Source organism: Mya arenaria, chromosome 12 (assembly GCF_026914265.1).
Source record: "Mya arenaria isolate MELC-2E11 chromosome 12, ASM2691426v1".
NCBI classification, from domain to species: Eukaryota; Metazoa; Mollusca; class Bivalvia; order Myida; family Myidae; genus Mya; species Mya arenaria.
Window position 1 is genome coordinate 27,090,005 of NC_069133.1, and position 21,577 is coordinate 27,111,581.

Consider the following 21,577-nt stretch of genomic DNA (forward strand, 5'->3'; position numbering starts at 1 on the left):
TGAACGACTGTAGCTATTCAAACAAAACTTAACAGGGGTGTTCCTTGTGTGGTCCTCTTCAAAGATTCCTTTAATAAATGAGTTTCCAAGCAGAACTTTGGTTGGCATGGCTACTTTTCGCGATATCTATCTGAAAATATTCTCCTCAGAATCCGCTAGACCGTTGTTTTTTTAAAGTCACATAATTGTACCTTAAGGCTTAGGTGAGCCTCTGTCATATGCCTCCACCCCATGTTGTTTCATAAACATGACCACCAGGGGCTGGGCTAGTATTCACTATATGTCTGTCTATATGGAAACTTTTTAAATCTACTCTTTTGACACCATTGATCGACCCGATTTCAAAATAATTTCAAAAACTTGTCCCCTAGGTCTCTATATTAAATTCCTTCACCCAATGTGATTAATAAAACACGTGACGTATTATATAGTTTAACCTGCGGAGTACGGGCGGGCGGGCGTATATGTGGGGGACGTCCAGTATGGTGTCCGAGCAATACTTTTGGAACCCTTTTGTCCAATATGGTGAGCGATATCGGGTCATTTTGTTCCCTTTGATCTGGATATTTGCATAAAAGAAGTATGAAGACCTTAAAATGAATAGAAACTGCTTGGAAAACTGTTTAAGCCCTACAGCCTGCATTTCATCCCCTCTTACTCAAACGCCATGTTCATGATTAGGATTTTTAGTCTGTCGTCATCTCCAGGGGCGGGTCCAGGATTTGATGTTAGAGGGGCGTAACTAAGAGGCGTTACTTTTTGGCTTGCCCCCTCCCTCAGAACCGAAATTTATTTGGTTTGATTTAAACATATTTTATTCAACATATCTATATATACATATAATACACGTTAAATATAATTTAAGTATTTGCATTAATATATTGAATCGGATTAAAACGAAAGCATAGCTTATAAAGTTTCTCTCCGTGAGAATTGTGTTACACGTTATGCCGAGTAATGAGAAGGTTAGACAATTTTAATTACATGTATATATGTTGTTAATGAAAACATGCAGAATATTATCTTAAGAGAACGAAAGTATGCGTTTGAAATAGTGTATAAAAATGATGATTTCGGTAACAAAAAGAAGAAAAGAGAGCATGGATGAAAACAAAAGTAGACAGAGCGAGAATATTTGTAAGTTTGATGATAGTTAGATTGATGATAGTTGGGTACCTGCTTTGGTTTATAATGTCTGCAGGGGGTATTGGCGGTACCCCCGAAGAAATGTGTTACAATTTCTTGTCTGAAATTGTGCATTTTGGGCGTATTTTATTACTTTTTTCTCCTATGTTGAAATAAAAATTATACGCGGACGATTTTAGGGGGTGTGCCGGGTGCGCCCCCTGGATCCGCTAGTGATCTCTGGGTATAAGTGCATGACGTTGTAATTTATCTGCACGAAAGGTATTGAAATGTTGAGTTCCGCCTACTTTATACCTTTTAAAATTTGAGGTATATATATTAAAAAACACAATCGAACATTGAAAAGAATTAGGGGCGATCAAGATTTTACCGAGGGTGCGTAACTTAGGAGCGTTACCTATTGACTTGCGTCCTCCGTCAGAACCCGAATCATTTAGTTTTAAATGTCGTGAGGGGGGTTGGCGGTACTCCCCCGAGAATTTTTTTTACCATTTTCTAGTCTGAAATGGTGCATTTTGGCCGTATTTTATTACTTTATTTCTATTTTGAAATAAGCTGGGACGGTTTTGGGGGTGCGCCCCCACCCCGATCGGCTAGTGATATCTTGGTATAAGAAAATTACGTGTTAATTTATCTGCACGATAGGTTGAACGGTTGGGCTTCGCCTACTTTAAACCTTTTCGATGTTTGTATACATATGAAAAACAACCAAACATTGACAAAAATTATTAACAAACGCAATAAACTACATAAAGACACCTCATGTTTAAATTATAACACAATGCTATACAATGTATTTTGTATACTGAAAGAAACACCGTATCCAGTTATCTATCTTTAGAAGAATTACTAATAAAATCCGTCGTCATTTAAATGCCCCAAAAATAATTGTTTGTTTAGGGTAACCTTCCCAAAATTTCTAGGTAGGGTAGGTAGGATTTTTTTTTCAAAATCTGTCGTAAGTTCAGAGTGTTTTATTGCACATGGCAATCTTTCATACATTACTGCCATTGCCTGACTTTGTTTTATCATATAAACAATAATTCTGATTAAAATCTGCATTTATCCGCCCTTCGTAACTCTCTATTCGCTAACGAAGATTTTTTTTGCTCAGAAACGGAAAAAAAATAGTTAGGGTGGGCTCATTTTTATAGGTAGGGTCGGGTTACCCGAAACAGATTTTTTTTAGGCCTTATAATGTTGATTTGAAAATTTGATATTGACAATAGGCGTAACAGTCGTGGATATATTATCTTATAATCAATATAAAGACAACCTCATCCAGTATCAGTTGTTTTAAATCTTAAGGTATCTTTAAAGCTGCACTCTCACAGATGAACCGGTTTGACAACTTTTTTCATTTTTTTTTACTTAGAATGAGCCAATTTTTGAGTTAAGGTATGCGAACCAGATATATAAGACTGCTGGTAAAATATCAGATCGCACTTTTACGTATTTACGTTCGAAAATTTATGTTTAATGCCGATTAAGCGTCAGTAACGCTTTTAGCCGTAAAACATTTTTCGAACGTAGATGCTAAAATCTTCGACCTTTAAAAAAGTCAAAATGGTCAATCTTTTAGAGTGCAGCTTTAAGGTAGCTAAAGAACATCAAGGCTGCCAAATGCGCGGACTGAGAGATCTAGTTTTCCCCGCGCTTAACCGCCTGCATTATGGCTTGACTCCACTGAGTACCCCCCCCCCCCCCCCCCCCTTCGGAGCTCCTCGGCCATTTTTATCCAAAACAACCTCGGATGTTTACCGGTACATCAGTTGAAGTAGTTCGTATTTTTTAAATTATATCATTAATTAAATGTAGTGCTTTAGAGTTGTATTTATTGATCTAAGTTTTAATTGATTGCCAGTGAAGAGTCTTATTGCAAACTTAATTAAGATTCCCAAGAGTTGTCATAAAGTTTAACTGCTACATAAAATTACTACGCGATCTACTTGCAGCGGACTTAAAAGTACCGCTTTTTGAGGATGCCGCTTTTTGAGGATGTAAACCGTCCAAGTACATCCGAGGTTGTTTTCGATAAAAATGGTCGAGGAGTTCCGAATGCCCCCATCCCCTCCCGGTCAGCAATTGTCTTCATTTTCCTAGTGAGTCCCTTGTCCTCTGTGTGGCTTGCATGCGCCAGCGTATCGAATAAGTACGGTCCGAGAAGATCATATGACTTAATAAAAATAGAGCTATTCTTATCGATTCAATAACTGTTTGGAACATGTTGATTCAAATCTGAAGACAGATATTGTCAAAATTGCGTTCACGCGCATATAAATAAGATGTTAAATGATTCATTAAATGGTTTGACAATGTGTTATTCATTTTGCACGTACTGCACGGTTTATCATAAATAATGCACTGCAACAAAAACATAGAAACAGGTATGAAACATAGATATAATCTCCAATCGGTTGGAAATGCAGTTGTTCATGAGTTGTGTATGTTACTTTTCTTGAATAAGGGTGAATATAGATTATAAATGTATGAAAACAGATTCTGAAGGAGAAATACCCCATACATGGTTTATAAAGCAAACTGTTTATTAAAGGTATTTGTAATGAAATTGAAACCAGGGCCCTCTATTCATGTGGATTCATAATTGTGCTAGGGGGTGCGTGGGATTATTTATGCTCCCTCGGAAAATTTTAAAATCCGGTGCATTCTGGGCGTTCTGAGGTGCTTTCTTTAGTACTTGAAATGGACAGTTTAAGGATCATGTAGTCAAGTGCGCATACTGCAACCTTGTCCGATTTTTTGGGCGGATTTTTTGTGTGTTTAGAATCATGTGGATTCAGTCGAGTACTCGCGTATAAGCAGCTACGCGCCTGGAAACACGAACTGAACTACTGTATTCATAAATTATAAGGAATACTTATGCGCCGGAATAATTAAACTTATCCGTCTATGCCTATCGACGGTATAACCGCATTGAAATGCTCATATTCAGTCTGGGTATGACCACCTTTAAACTGAGAAGAATACCGCTGATAGTATTCACCTGATAACTCAACCCGGAAGACTTAATGCTCGAGTTGAAGTTTTTATATTCAACATAAACCTTAACCAATTGAGACGCGGAATTTTGAAACTGTTGGAGCTTTCACATTGTATTCAGAGATTTGTTATATGGATTTTAAACCAATTAAAGTTTGATTAAGTTCTCTTGTGTCATTGAGTGGTTCAGCCTAATAAAAGAACACCTCATATAGTGAAACACAGTGATTTAAAACAGAGAAAAAGGAGGAAGTGAAAGTCAGAAGTCAACGTAAGATAATTTTCATCTTTTCATACTTGTAATTGTAACTTAGATTCTTAGTTTTATGTAAAGCTATCTGTTTTGTCTGTTAAAGGTGTTTGTTTTTTTCACTTCAATCTTTGTTATCACAATCATATGCATTGAACATTGGATAACTACCATTTTGTTGAATTCAAGATAAATGAATTAGTTTTGCTATGCAGTGTATTGTGTAAAATAGACTTACACTCGCTACAAGCGGATTACGGTGTGTGTGTGTGTGTGTGTGTGGAGAGGGGGGAGGGGTATCTCGGCTCCACTCCCCTTTCCCTGAATATTCTTAGGGGGTACCCTTAGATACCTGTGCCAACCTTTAAAGCCATTTCAATTTCGGTTCTGAGGGAGGGGGATGTTAAAAGGCTGTGGCCCTAAGTAACACACCTTTTAACATCAATTCCTTGGTCCAACCCTAGTACCCAATACTGCATAGATTACATGTACATATCTCAGTTTTATGCGTTGAAATGCTACATACTTTTTTGTCTAGCACGACCAGCGAGAAAGTAGAAAACGAAACTTTTTTTCTTAGGCGATTAAAATTGATTGCTAGATTTTCATCCCCGACCACCCCATCTTTTTTCCACCGCCCCTGAAATTTGATTGACTTAACTAACTTGAAAAAATTAAACTTAGTTACATCCACATATAGACTCCTTCGTGTCGCTTGCGCGTTGACCATATCTGTATAACAATTTAAGTATTATATACGATCCTTTTTTCACCGATGAAGAACACCGTGATAAAATTCCTCATTTGTGAAGTATCTTGTATTTGTAAGTGTATTTTCACTCTATAGATAAGCCAGTTATAGATAAGCCAGTGAAGATCCTGTAGCCTAACTCTTACTGAGTTCGTGTTTTATATTAACATATGCTTTAGCAAGCACATGAAAGACCGAAAGACAAATAGACAAACACAAACAAACATGAAAACAAAACAGATCACACAATACATAATGACTAGTTTTAACATAACTTCCCATGGTCTTTCCTTTAAAGATGCACTCCCAGATAAGATTTACCACAATTAATAATATTGTTTTAATATTCCTAAAAGGATAAATAAATGTCGAAAACAATGGTTCTTACGAAGAATATCGAGTTTAAGTTGAAAGAAATGAGCATGAAACACGGTTTTTCTACCTTGTGATACTATTAGTAGATCACAGTAAATATTTTAGCATTCACCAATTTTTTAAAATACGTTTGCGCTTTTGCTATTAAAAACACGGTTACAATCTTGTTATCGGTAATAAATATTTTCCATAAATGCATTATTAAGTTAGTAGTTAAAGGTTTATCAGTCAAAATTGGTGTTTGTTATATGTACTGATTTTGAATAAGAGTGTCACTTTAATATTCGGGTTACCACGATAGTGATTTGATAGGAATGAATTACTGCTTTGGTGTAATTTGACCTGTAGAAAATGAATAGGCACATTTTATGACATTGTTAAACTGAAGTAATTCATAGTTATTTTTATGCTAGATAGTCGGTAGGAGTGCCCCCTTTGATTATGGTGCAGTCATACTATAGCGTATGGCATTAACGTATGTGAGCGTACGATAAAAAATGCTTATACGCTCGCATACGCAGATATACGTTAGGGGTATGTTAGGCATAAGTTGTTAACGTTCCAAGCACGCTGACATACGTCAGTGTGCGTTCTTATACGCAGAGGCCAATTTTTTTTTGAACATGTTCAAATTTTTTTAGCGTATGCGAGCGTATAGCATATACGTTACGCATATGCTCATCATACGCTAGACATAAGCTTGATACACTAGAGTGACGCAAAAGGTACGTCACTCTTATGTCAAGTACGCATCTCATACGATGGCATGAAGTCAGTTGAGCTGTAAATATATATAGGGTTCCACTTCCTCATCTTCGTCAGTTGTAGATCGACAGAGAGACTATGGAGGTAGCTCTTCTCCAACACCATTACTAACTTATAAATTTAACAATTTATTATGCTCAACGAAATAGAAGACAAGGAAGAAGGAGGAGGAGAATAAGACGCCAAAATCTGAGTGAGAACATGGATTAGACGACGTCAGTTTGGCCTGTATGACCAGCTTATGGTTAAACTCAGAAATGAGGACCACATATCGTTTAAAAACTTCTTGCGTATGCCCCCTGAGATGTATGATGAGCTGCTACAGAGGGTGGGTCCAAACATCATACTAGGTACAGGCCTTCCCTAAAGCCAGGTCTGAAGCTTGCATTGACTTTGCGTCATCTTGCCTCTGGAAAGACTAATGCAAACATGCAGTATGGATGGAGGGTCCGGCATAACACCATGTCAGTCGTTGTTAGAGAGGCCAAAAGCCAAGCCATAATCGATGACTATTTGCCTGAGGTGATGAACTGCCCCACTACTCCAGAGGGATTGCGTGACATATCTGTCAAATTCCTCAAAAAGTGGAACTTCCGATCTTAAGGATGCTGCCAGACTCAGCAACTCTCTTCTGCATGGACTCGAGGATGTCATTGTCTGGATTCTGAGGTCTTTGTCTAGACGATGAATGGACAGAGAAAGGCTCCTCCAGGTCTTTCTGCATCTCAGCACATGCAGTCTCAGCTCAAACGTTACTCATAAGCTCACATACGTTATGCATACGTTACTCATACGCTTGCATACGCTACACACACGGTGATAAACGCTACAGTGGCGGTTACTTAAGTTGACATACGCTAACACCCGTACGCAAACGTTTCTCATGCGCTACCTGTACGTCGGTTATACGTTGTACAAACGCTGTTCACACGCTATTCATACGTTTGTAAAGGACTGTCGTCGATAGCTCGGGTTTGAACGCTCGAAAACTGTGCGTATAAGTATTTTTTCTAAAAGTTTCACACGCAATACATACGTTTCTATCATACGCTAGAGTGTGACTACACCATCAATCTGAATTTAAATAGTTTAGGTTAAATGTCACTAAATTTTGTTCAGGTCAAATGACACCAAAGCAGGATCTCATTCCCATCAAATCACTGTGGTTAATACCATAACAAAGAGTATTAGTCACTGTTTTATATCATGACTGAGGCGAAGGAATGAACATGCATTGCGCATTTTATATACTTAATTTCACGTCAGACAGATGACGTCATAAAAAGTAAAGTAATGAAATAACATGACTTATTAAGTATCAATAATCCAACAAACTTATAAGATTAGTTTTAACCTTTATATTGAACCTTTATAAAAGATAAAAGAAAAGTTATATTTCTTTTTAATACTTCAAAACAATCGAGTCGTTTGCAATGGTGCATCATTTTCTATCACAAATAGTTTATTCGTGTTTCACTACTGCAACCACGACTTTCGTCCCAATCGGAACTCCTCGGCTAGTATCAGGATATCTATCTCGAAGCTTGCCGGAGATGGCCGAGTTGTTACGATTGCTTTCGTCCATGAGGAATCACGTGACTTCAAAGGGGTTCTCACATGGGTCACAACGGGTAACAACCGATGTAAATAAACAAGTAAGTAAAATTAATTTCTAAAAAAACTTTTTTGACAGAAAATATATGAACTTATTTCTCAGCCTATAAAAGACTAGTTGTATATATTTTCTGTCAAAATAGTTATTTAGAAATTAACGTCACTAACTTCTTTGTTACATCGCGCAGGTTGTGACCCGTGGTGACCCATGTGAGAACCCCATAAATGATTGAAATCACGTGATTCCTCACGGATGCAAGTCGTGGTCGCTAGTGAAACATGAGTAAAGTAATCGAGTACTCGGTTAGAAAATGATGCACCGATGACACTCCTTTTAACGTAAGAAGTATGTAAGAAATTGATATACGTTAATTATTTCATTATTTTAGGCATATTTTTTTATAAATTAATTTGCATTTTAAACATTATGTCCGAAGACCCAAAATAGTTCAGTGTTTGTGATGACATCGGCACAATGGCTTGATGACAAAGGCACATTAAAGTCATTATGAATCAGTTCAACTAGATTAAAACTATAATTTACACACACTTGAACATGTATATCATCAACATAATACATTGTCTTACACATAAAATGAGATTTGACAGTTTAAGGCAATGTATTATAGTGATGATTTACAGGTTCAAGTGTGTGTAAAATATAATTTTGGCATTTGGTGAATGCTAAAAGGTTAACTGTGGTCTATTATAGTATCAAAAGGTAGAAATACCGTGTTTATGCCCATTTCTTTCAAATTAAACTCGGTATCCTTCATAAGAACTATTGTTTTCGACATTTATTCATCCTTTTTGAATATTAAAACAATATTATTAATTTAGGTAAAGCTTATCTGGGAGTAGGAATGCATATATAAGGGAAAGACCATGGGAAGTGTATGTTAAAACTAGTCACTGTGTATAGTGTGTTCTGAGCCCTTGTCATCAATCCACTGTGGGCATAGGCCTTTGTAACATAGGCTGACGATTATGATATGTCTTCCCTAAACCAAAGTTATTCAGTTTCATAGGTAAGTTTGGCGCCGCCCACCCGACCGACCGCCCGAACAACAATGTACTTTATTAAAAAAAACAGGTTTAAAGGCCAAAAGACAACTTATCTAAGCTTTGTATTAGCTTGATTATTCATTCCACCCCACCTAACCTTATACCATAACACAAAACACTTCAATCAGCACAAATTCCCTTTTTAAATACCGTGGGTTTTAGGATACCATTTAGAATATTTCTATTCGGAAATCGCGTTACAACATTATAGGGGCCATATTTTCAACTATCATACGGATAAAAATCGTAATATTTAAAGATGCACTCGTACTCCCAAATAAGATTTACCAATGAAAACGATGAATACATATCGAAAACAATGGTTCTTATGACGGATACAACGCTTAATTTCAAAGAAAAGTACAGAAAACACGGTCTTTCAACACTATGAGACGATAGTTGATCACTGTTCATCTTTTAGCATTCACCAATCATTTAATATTTGTGCGTTTTCAGCTATTAAATTTCAATCTTGTTATCAGTATTTAATATATTCCATAAATGCATTATTGAGTAATAGTTAAAGGTTTATCACTCAAAAATTATGTTTGTTATACATGTGTATGTATTGATTTTAAATAAGAGTGTTAGCTAAACAAGAAGCGAGTGTCACAAATAAAATTAAAAAAAGTTTTATTAGCAACATCAAAAAGACATTGCTTGAACTGACTCATAAATAAATCAGTTTCGGAATAGATACTAGAACTACTGAAATGTCAATTTCAAAAGCGACTGTACGATGTGCGATGTTTAGATGACCCCAATCTTCAAATGTGTCAATCAATTTTAGTCGAATCCGTTCGAAAAACTAATAAAGAAAAAGTTCATTAAAATGATATATTTTAAACGAGAATCGATAGTGTTTACGAGTTTTTTTGTTTTTATCTTTAGCTGAAATCATTTATCTTTAGCTGAAATCATTTAAATGATTTTAATGCCATTTTTTTACCAGGAAGTATTGTTAGACTCGTGTATGGATCCATAAATATGAAAAACTTAAGTATTGCACTTGTAGGTTTCAAAGGAGCGCCATTATGAAACTTAAAACTTCCTCTCTTTACTTATGTGCAACTGAATCATTATCCCAACAATGACACTATCATCAAAGTGTTGGTGTATCATTTCACCTAAGTAATCGGGGGCGGATCCAGAATTCGACGATAGAGGGGGCGTAACTTAGAGACGTACCCCCCCCCCCGGATCCGCTAGTGGTAATATGAGAGTCCAATTCTCTCGTACATCTATTGAAAAAAATAACCGTACCGTAGTGTCGTTTTGTAGATAATTATATTTATTAATTTAATCGTGAGATCTAGTGAAATATGTGAAATGGGGTATATATAACCACAGATTATTATTATAGCTGAAACCTTTCTATTGTGAAACAAGATATTACAACATTATATTTATTACTTTCGTTGGCACGATGTTACGCGAGTGTAGGTATGTGTTTAGAGTTTATTTTGGCGATCTACAGAAAATTTAGCGAGCACAGCGAGTCCGCAGACCAATGGCAATCGATGATTTACCCATTTTTACTGTAACAGTAACTCCATAGTATGTAGGGCAGCTTTGAAGGTGAATATTAACATTTATTTTCGTCGGTCTACATGATTTGGTACGGTCGTTTATTTTTCATAGATCGCTCCATTCGGAACTCCTCGGCCATTTTTATCGAAAACATCTCGGATGTATGCCGGTACATATACATACAAGTAGTTCGTAAATTTTTGAATTATATCATTAATTAAGTGTAGTGTTTTAGAGTTGCAGTTATTAATCTAAGTTTAAATTGATTGTCAGTGAAGTGTATTATTGCAAACATAATTAAGATTCCCAAGAGTTAAGTCATAAAGTTTAACTGCTAAATAAAATTACTACGCGATCTACTTGCAGCGGACTTAAAAGTACCGCTTTTTGAGTATGTAAACCGTTCTAAATACATCCGAAATTGTTTTCGATAATAATTGCCGAGGAGTTCCGAATGAGATCGCTCTGCCCTCTGCGCATGCGCTAAGTAACTATGATTGGCAATTACGGGTGCCGTTGTCTGGAGGAAGTTTAAGCTTACGTCATGAACACGAATTTGAAAATAGATGTGTATTCAGCTATCAAATCGTATAAACAACTATTCAGCGCACAATTAATTTATTTATCTGACACTATCCAAATACAAATTCTCATTTACTTTTCTTCCTTTAATATCCTCTTTATAATGTACTGTAACGTGCGAACCCAACAAAGCCAACAGATCCCTTAAGAGAAAACCATGCTCAACCCTGAAGGGGTCGACTGGTCTTTTTATGCACATATTCCCCATCCACACGGAGATCTGGTTATGCCAATTTGCATATAACCAATAACACCAACGTACTATGATCGCACTTCCTCCTACATTACAATACAGCCAATCAAGAAAAAATCAGTACCAAAATGTGCGATCTTTTGTTGATCATTATAGATAAAAAAATGAAAGAGTTCATCCAAGTAAATTTATGCTAACATGCGTAGGTAATTCTAATAATCTAAATATCAACAATGTGTTTGTTTTTTAAACGAAAGAACCATTCATAAACGTTCATGTTTCGGTGTTTTTTTTCTCTATTTCTTGAACAAACATCAAACCATTTTATTTTATTTTATAACTTACTCACAAAGCCCCGACAATGAACCATCGCCCGACACTCATCTATTGAAACTAACGCCTTGTGGGCGGATTAACTTTTGTGCCAAGATACCACGTGACTACAGAAAGGGAGGAGCTAGTGAGTCAAATACAGAACTTTTATTAGGCATAAACATTAACATGTTTGTAGCCAAATGCATATATATACATTCACATTCACGGCGGCAATATAAAACAGTATTGACATCATTGACATCATTGTTGTATGAGAAGAACATAAATTCAAGTTCAAATATAAAAATAGCTATTCAAATAATAAAAGGCAATAATTAAATTAAATTAAAGCACTTTTGCGCTTTTCAGTGGCATTATAAACAAATTTAGCAAGTTTCCTTAACAATGCTGCATTTTCAGAACTTAACAAATTACATTGTTTTTTCTTGGTTGGCCACTGGCAATAATATCGTGGTAAGCACATTTGTCTAATATCAATAAAATGGACATACAAGAATAAAATGATATTCATCTTCAATCATTTCTGCATGTGCTTATCACATAATCTTTCAATAACTTTTTACAACTGTAATTTAGTGACTGACTTTTTATCCCATAGGTAGTTAAATCCTAAATTATTTAACAATTTTTTAACATCAGAATACCATGAGCTGTTTATATTTAGTGAACTACAATATCTAAAACATCTAGACAACAGGTTATCATTTGAATATACAAGCTTATACCAATATTGCAATATCCTCTCTTGGCGTATAACGTATAATGGCACTTTGCCAAGTTCACCATAAACAGTAGCATTAGTTGTTTGACATTTAACATTTAGTAATTGTTTTAAAAAAATCAAATAAACCCTTTCTATATCGGGAGCAAAATGGAATCCCCATATTTCACAACCATTTGTTAATATTAGTAAAACCATTGAATCAAACAATTTAAGTTTTTCATGTACATTTAAGGGTATCTTTTTCAAACAAAGCATTTAACGAAAACATTGCAGGTAATGCTTGTTCAGACAATGCTTTCTGGGCCATTGAAAAATTTCCATTGGATGATAACATTACTCCCAAATAGCAAAATTTATTATCAATATCCAGTTTAACTTTGTTAAAAAATAGACTGACAATTTCTTTCCGTGTACCTTTCTTGCATATCATAGCAACAGTTTTATTAGTATTTACAGTGATATTCAATTTTAAACAATAATCATGCAATTGATTTAATAACAATTGAAGGCCTTCCACAGATTTAGAGAACAAAACATTATCATCAGCAAAAAGAAGCATAAACATCTGTAATTCTTCTAAATTTTCAAAGTCATCTCTAACACTTTCTAACTGTGACTCCATATCAGTAATAAAAATAATAAATAGCAATGGGGATAATGTTTCCCCTTGTTTTACACCCATATAACTTTCAAACGAATCTGACAACTTTCCGTTCACTGTAACACAAAATTTAACGTACTCGTACATAGATTTTAACATATTTACATATTTTGACGAAACATTTGGTTGAAATAAAAGCTTGAACCAAATACCATTTCTATACATCATATCAAAAGCTTTTTTAAAGTCAACAAATGCACATTAAAGCTTACCCTTGTCACATTTAATTATCTTGTTAATTATATTTTGTAATACAAATATGCAGTATACAATACTACGTTTATTCCTAAACCCAAAATGAAAATCGGACAAAGAATTATTATTTTCAACAAAAGACCGAGCCCTACTGTCCAACAACAATGAAAATATTTTACAAAACATACTTGTCAACATAATTCCTCTATAGTTATCAACATAATTTAAGTCCCCCTTTTTTGGCACAGGAATAATAATTCCTTTAGTCCATGATATAGGGTAAACATAAGTGCGATCACCAAATTAGTTAAAGTTCATTTTGACGATGTACAGAAAATGGTGCGAGCTTTCTCCGACTGCACCCTGCTCACAAAGTCTCGACAATTAACCATCGCCCGACACTCATTTCATGAAACTAACGCCTTGTGGGCGGATTAACTTTTGCGCCAAAATACCAAGTGACTACAGAAAATGAGGATCTAGTGGGTCAAATAAGTGCGATCACCAGTTAAAGTTAAAGTTCATTTTGACGATGTACAGAAAATGGTGCAAGCTTTCTCGGCCTGCACCATCGCTGCCCTCGCTCCATTTTCTTTTGATTTCCAATATGAACTCTTAACATATGCCTTTATACAGTAGGTGTATATAACGTGATAAATTGCGTCATAAATGCTACGTCGGAAGGCAATATTTTGCTTCGAATAAAGACTTTAAACAAAGATAACTGCACGATTTCTTCACCAAATGAAACATGGCACATTCTACGCCGTTAACGGAGCCCCGCCTTCGGTCTTTTACAAGAGGTTGATTGAGAGTTCAGTTCTTTTTTAAACACTTTGACAAACCTTTTCACAATACTGCCGTCTGACGGAGCACTGTCAAAACATTATTTTGTCAACAGGTTTGTCGAAATGTTTGATGAAACTAATCACCTTATCAAACTTCGATTATAAAAAGAAGGCTAGGTTCTTTAAGCGGCATAGACTGCCCTTTGTTTTATTTGAAATGGTGTATTAAAAGAAAAGTTATATTTGATTCAAGTCTTTATTTTAAGCAAAATAGTGCCTTCTTACCTAGCATATATAACGTAATTTATTACAAGGTATACATACACTTGTTATTAGTTAAAGTCATCCTCGGCACCCCAGCGTATCTATATGTTATGATAAGCTGGGGTGCCGAGAATGAGTTAAAGTATGCTTGTTCATCAATATTGCATACAAAAGCATCCGATACAGAAATAAGGTGCGTATTTTACAGGTTGTGGTAACAACACGTTTACGATCAAAATGGTTATATCAACTGTCATTGATAAGTTTAAAGTGACGCTCTTATGCAAAATCAATACACACACATGTATAACAAACATACATTTTGAATGATAAATCTACTTACTAAATAATGCATTAATGGAAAATATTAATTTCTGATAACAAGATTGTAACCGTGTATTTAATAGCAGAAAGCGCAAAAATATTAAATGATTGATGTCAATGCTAAAAGATTTACTGTGGTCTACTATAGTCTCATAAGGTAAAATTACCGTGTTTTATGCCCATTTCGTTTAAATTAAACTCGTCATCCTTCACAAGAACCATTGTGTTCGACATTTATACATCTATTTTGGAAAATTAAGACAATATTATTAATTGTGTTGAATCTTATTTGGGAGTAAGAGTGCATCGTTATGTTTCAAAAAAGTTGCAAATGAACTTGGCGGTCAGTACAGTAATGTGTTTTGAGTACAAGTATTCTGACAAACAGCTGCAGAATATTGCTTCCGTAGGACTTTCTGTAACCTAGTTAGATTTTAATTATTCATTTCGCAAAATTAAATACAAGGTACAATCATAATCATGTGAAATTCGTCTTCAAAAACAAAGGCATATGTAGACAAACAATAAGGGCATACACCAAAGTCACGCTCTATATTCAAGTGTGGTCTTGTGATGTGGGGGGGGGGGAACCAGAGAACCCGGAGGAAATCCACTTCTCCGACTTGGTGACCACAAACCAAATTCAAGTGGGTTTCATTACTTACCAAGAAAAACCTCATTTATAACTTCCTGTATGGGTCGAATTTGGCCGATTTCGAATTTTTTTCTGACATTGCTTTCACTTCCGTCGCATATATTTTATTTTTATATTTACTTTTTTAATAACGTTGGCTAGATAAGATTATGAGTTGACTTAGTCCATATACTGTAATAAGAGTTCATTGCTGGAATATTTCATAAATTATAACTTATAGTGAAAATATTTTATTTTATCTTGCTCAGAGCTATAACAAATGAATAAAGTGAACGTGCTAAGTAAAGTTTATAAACATTCAAGTGCTGTAAATTCAAAATGTCTTATTTTTTATATAATGTTTGAATGTCTTATATTATTATGCTATGAAATGACATGACGATGATTTTATAATATGTTTATAATATATATTTTCTTTTATTGTATGTTTACAAGAGCAATAAATTTGTAAGTAAATACTCATTTAGATTTTTGTATATAGTCTCATATTATAAATGTCGATATTGCACTTAATTTCGCTGCGTAATAATACCCTTGTCTAATATCAAATTTCCCTGGAATTCAAAGCAAATCCCCCGGGAAGCCCCTTAGAAATATGTAATATATGCTGTAGATCTTCAAAACTGGCATCTGACTTATTTGGTGGTTTTTGGTACATTTGTCAGGTCGTTCTACTTTAACTTAATAAACAGAAGAAAATCACCCTCAACCACGATATAATGGTCTGGGATATTATTATATTGTATTATTATGTTCTCTTTTGGTGGCAACCAATACTTTTTTTCCGAAATGAAACAACTTAGCATTTTTTTCATTTTTCTTGTTAGGTTTAATCATAGATTTAAACGATATTGACGCCTGGGGCGAGCTGAAACTAATGCACCAGTTAATTGTAATCAAGCCCTGCCCAGGTCCGGGGAATAGATTGGACTTTGACCTTCGGTCCAGATAACCCCCGGTAAAATCCCCGCCCTGCGGAGACAAACTGGCGGTAAAATCCCTGCCAAAAGCCCCCGTACTCTAGGGAAATCCTAGGTTAGGCCAATTCGCCGCTATTTTTGGCGCGAAAACAAACCCACTGTAGTCACTCGGCACTGCGGGGCCACCTGGAAGGTAAAACCACGGTCCATTTTCCCCGCTATAGCCGGTATATCCCCGGATCGTGGGGGGGGGCGTGGTTACAATTGACTTGTGCATAAGGTTGTATGTAATAACTTGTAGCCCAACCCATTTGTTCTGTTTTGTTTGATTTTATTGTAAGAGTATGCAACTTTTACTGTTTAGAGAAAAGACTATGATTAAAATATGATTATAAAGTAGCAGAGAAAAATCCTTGATTGTCATTGGCCAACAACAAAATGTAAACACCAAGGATATGCTACATTTTACCACTGATACTAGTTTAATAAGTAAGCCTGTGTGGACAAATAGAATGACTGAACTATATACTCTTTAAGTATGAGACCATTTTTGTGTAATCCTCAGAATCGATGTACGTAAAATTAATGAAAAGAAATTGTCATTTTTCTGTAGATCATCAATGTTAAACACATATACTTGAACGCACGATTAAATTACGTTATAAACTTTAAACACGGTAAATACAATATACAGCCAATAATCCATCTAGTAAAAGTCTTTATGATTTACAACCGCGTTGTCATTGTTTTCGCATTAACCACATACATTTCAGAGTTCAGATATAGCCATATAAAACAGATGTCCGATACTTCGATTCTGTCATATTAATACTGGAAATAAAACAATAAGATTAAAGACGAAAACCGTTTTATTTGATCGGAAATCCGAACTTGATTTTTTTCAGTGGCATTCTAAATTGTTTATAGTTTAATTGAATTATAGACCGTATGTTTTAAAGGGAACTTATGTATTTACACGATTTTTTAAACCACTTGAAATAAACTTCCTTTCCTCTCCATATTTCAGGCAAACAAACCAGTAAATAAAGGCAATGTGAAACCATATCAAGTGGAATAAGAAGTGTAACAACTATCAAACATGGAGTGTGTGTACATGATACAAGTTCTCGTGGTCCTGATATCTTGCGAGTTTTGTTCTGGGTTCGAATATCCATCAAGTGCAGTCAGCGATGTTTCGCAAACTGTGACAGCATCAACTGAGTGCATTTCTTGCAACAAGACATGTCCGGGAAGGACTGCGCTTCCAGATGTCTCATATCCGCTTTCAGATGCTGGATGCTTGGATAAACCCACAAGTTTGCCAATTCTTGCTAATAGATCAAATGGAGAAGCAAAATTTGATGGTGGGGATTGTGATCATGTAAATACGACAGAAGCCACTGGGAATCGAGGATATTTTACAGTCTCTCTTTGGGTTAAGGCTACATGTTCTAAATCATGGTAAGAACGCACAGTTAATATCAGAATAATGGCCTTAAAGCTAGATGTACCAATACATGTTGAGAGCGCACAGTTTACATAAGAGTAACGCTATTAAGTCTACTAAATTTTCAAATCCAATTTACATGAATGATTGCTTTGTTTATTACTGGCTATTGGGTTATTCACAGTGGTCCGGCTAGAATTTGAAATGGGCAGGGTGATAGGCCAGAAAGGGCATTTTTGATGCGCATTGAATGTGCCTTAATGGGGCATGTGAAAGGGTCAAAGTTCAATAGATATATTGTATATACGATGTAACTACTTTCAAACTTATAGTTAGTTTTGAATACCTTAGCTGTTATCTTTACGTAAGTGTCATGTTTATTATTATTTGTATACTTTATATTTCTGAATATTGACTTCCCAATATGTCCAATAAATATCAAATACAATTCAAAACTGTAAGATCAACCAGGTTGTATGCAATAATCATCAAAGGCAGCTCTGTCAAACAAAAGGGCACAGCACGGTCAAAAGGCAGCAGGGGGCTGGGAAAAGGGCAGCCGGGCTCTCTCTGCTATTTCGGCCTAACTGAAGCACTGCAGGCTACGTTTAAATACATTGCTGTTACATTCAATGAATCAATAAAACTAATCATTTGTACATTAATACGTATATTTATGTAACAATTTTCATCGTTATGATATTTCAGCCAAATTTTGTCGTTCGGGGACAGTGCTCAATTGATTTACAGCGGCACATCTTTGAATTTATCTGGCAACTACATTCCTGCAAATCTAACCTCGTGGAGGTGGATTTCTATAAGGGTATATATATAATATTTTATTTCTAGGATTTTACTTTTGAAATAACGTAAAAGACGGAATTCAATGTTAATAATCAATAAAAAAAGATGACTGTAAAAATATGAATAGAAACATTTAAATGAACTTTCCGTTTGATACATTTTACTTTCAGACTTAGAAAGTTCGCCTTATGCAGTATCTGTTTATTTCAGTTCAACGGCGACATGTATATGTTTGTCTCAAACATAAATTCTACATTTCAATCTGGCGAAAACTTCGTTACCAGCGATTCATTAAACTTAACAATTGGTCCAATGAGAAGTAAGTTGCTTGTACCATTACATCACATACACAATTTTTTAAGGCAACCAACGTCAACAGATGTTTATATAATTCTATTTATATTATATGTTTTCGACCGAGAGGCGCATGTGTCCGCGAAGTGTTCTTTTTGAGGCATTGTTATTTTCAAATAGTTTATTCAGTGAAACAGTCATGCATTGTATATAAGCTCCTTTTGGATTTATTCCATTTTAGCTTTCAACCAGGACAACCCAAAGTATAATCGACGGCATAATGAATAGCTAATGTTGTTTTATAATATATGAACTTAAAGATTGATACCTTGAATTTATTTAGGTACGCTATGTCGGATAACTGATTATGTTTGGCTCCTTTGAGGAGCATGCACTCTTGCTCCTGTGATTCCTGTATCTGGTCGTTTAGAACTTGACTTGAGCCATTCTGTTAATATGATTCGTTTTACATTAGTATTCCTTTTCTCAAAGTGGATGCTGTCTCCGACGAGGCTGATATTTTTTAATTTGACATTCTTCATAAATGTATGGACAAATGACAAACAGCTTGTTCCTCAATACTGATTGTACCCCCTTGTCTACCATGTTTCTTCGTTTATATTAGCACTACGGTGATAAATGCTAGTAGTCATAAACTAGTTTAGCAGTGTGACAAAATCTTCATTAATATGTTTTGTACTGGAAATCGCTGTAATTTAAATGTGTTTTTTTTTATATTGAATGAACTTTTTTGAATTAAAACTATCTGTGTCCAAGTTTTTTATATAAGTATATTTCTTGTTAATTTTTAAAAAATGCAATTAAACCAGATTTTATTTATTAAGTCATGTATCATTGTAAAATCAAAACGACCCAATTACTTTTTAGATATATCAGGCAATACAATTGAAGTGGTAGACGTCCGATGGTTCAACGATTCCTTAACAAGCAGGTAACATACAATTATGCATCGAACGGAATGCAATAGTAATAAATCTTAATGATTGCTGATTTGTGTTCTTCTTAATCAATTGCTCTTCCCGCGATTTTAAATGATACCAACAAGTTTTATTGAGTAGTAATGATATTGGAACTTTAAAAAATAGTAAGTAAGAAAAAAGGCAATGCCGTTTTGTACGCCTTCTTAAGAAGTACTAGACATTGTAGTATTTATATATGATTTCAGAGAACTTGAGCAATTGCGCATTGGCGCCTCAAATCTGGAAGTTTTGGAGGTCGAATCTAACTGCAGGTATACGGTCTTGCGATGAATCCTATTACTTGTTTCGTCGACTGTTGTAGTTTTCAAATCATTTTTAAGCATTAACATCATTTCCCGTTGATCAGTCTGGTATTGAAATCACGATATAAACATTTACTAGTAATTTCAAAAGACGTTCACGGCAAACCTAATAGTAAAGCAATATTGACATTAAAAAACAATGAAAGACACTCGATCTTAAATATTTGTAAACAGATGCCCCGGAGACTTTCCAGTTCTTGATTCCTCTACAAAGCCAAATAAAGGCCTGAAATGTCTGAGCAACAATGGGAGTGCCCCAGTGTCAAGGCTGAACACGGACGGTGGATACGCTGTCTTCCTATTAGATAGAGACATGGGTACACGCTGGGTGTCGGGGAGTGTGAAAAATGTCACTTTAACTTTAGAGCTGAAGAAATCGCATATGTATCAGGTATTGAATTTGGTTAGAATCCAATTAATAAATGGGAGGGCCAATACAGACCATCAAATACATCATTGAGGTCCAATACATGTCATAAAATACCTCTTTGAGGTCAAATACATGCCATAAAAAATATTTGAGGACCAACACATGCAAATAAGTTCTTGAGATTCAATAATGCCATTAAATAAGTCCGAAGGTCCAATACATGCCACTAATAAGTCTTTAAGATAAAATGCATGCCATTTAATAAATATTTGAGGTTCACTACCATTTGTAAACAATGGCCAATATATGTTTGAATGTTATTACTGTAGACAAATATGAATAATTTTGAATGTGATTTTTTCTTTTGTAGATCCAAAATGTTACTTTCCTTGGAATGACACAAAATATAAAGACAATTCAGGTGGATCTCTACCGAGAAGGTTCCAAACGGTTAAGCAAGTTTTGCTCACCAGGATCAGATTGCAGTTATGATGGGTAGGTGCGGTGTTTTTTATAGAACAGAACATTATTTCCAAGAAGGTCATAGGTTCTTCTGACAACACATGTATATATAATATACCATGGCTACAAAAACAGCAATAACACAATAAACACCATGTATTCAAACAAAAGAATAAAATAAATACATTATAATAATAAAAACATAATTATGCAGACATAGAGAGGTGCAATACTACTAAATATTTATCTATGTCTTCATAACAGTACTAGATTCACTTACCGTAAGTGTGTTATTGTTAAGAAACACAAAAATAAATAACAATTACACCAAACCAATACAGATGACATGGAGTATAATGTAGTGTTTCTCAATTCAAATACTTTACACACATACATTTTTCAAAATAGTAAATACATATTCTATGTGCAACATAAATCTTATTTTGAAATGTGCATACCCATTTTATAATTAAAGGCCTAGTTTAAGGAATGTTTGGCATGACAATCCCCTTCTGTGCATCTTCAGCTAATTGCACTGATGTCACAATAGGGGCCAATTTCCTGTGTATTTGTTTATTGCAGTAGGGCTATTTAGGGTCCATTTATATAACAAAACCTCCAAAACTGCACAGCAGGATACTCAGATCGGAGATCTGATAAGGCCATTAGTCAATTAATACACAAAGGTTGTGTACTATACACAGTTTTTGGGAGGGGTCACTTATAGAAGGATTAAGCTAGGCCTTTAAGAACAACTAT

The 21,577-nt window shown here is 35.1% G+C and overlaps 1 protein-coding gene across 2 annotated transcripts in view; it reads left to right on the forward strand.

Annotated features, from left to right (window-relative positions):
• The first annotated feature begins 4,061 nt into the window (after positions 1–4,061).
• The window catches only part of LOC128211600 (hepatocyte growth factor receptor-like), a 34,535-nt gene continuing 17,019 nt past the window's right edge, over positions 4,062–21,577 (forward strand). The window contains exons 1-8 of one of the 2 annotated variants that reach the window (XM_052916581.1): positions 4,062–4,417; positions 17,166–17,599; positions 18,294–18,408; positions 18,600–18,708; positions 19,572–19,635; positions 19,870–19,935; positions 20,161–20,377; positions 20,727–20,851. In XM_052916581.1, the coding sequence (XP_052772541.1) occupies positions 17,238–17,599; positions 18,294–18,408; positions 18,600–18,708; positions 19,572–19,635; positions 19,870–19,935; positions 20,161–20,377; positions 20,727–20,851 (1,058 nt within the window). In that variant the 5' untranslated portion in view covers positions 4,062–4,417; positions 17,166–17,237. The remainder of the gene's footprint in view (positions 4,418–17,165; positions 17,600–18,293; positions 18,409–18,599; positions 18,709–19,571; positions 19,636–19,869; positions 19,936–20,160; positions 20,378–20,726; positions 20,852–21,577) is intronic. The other variant, XM_052916582.1, reaches the window with a different exon arrangement.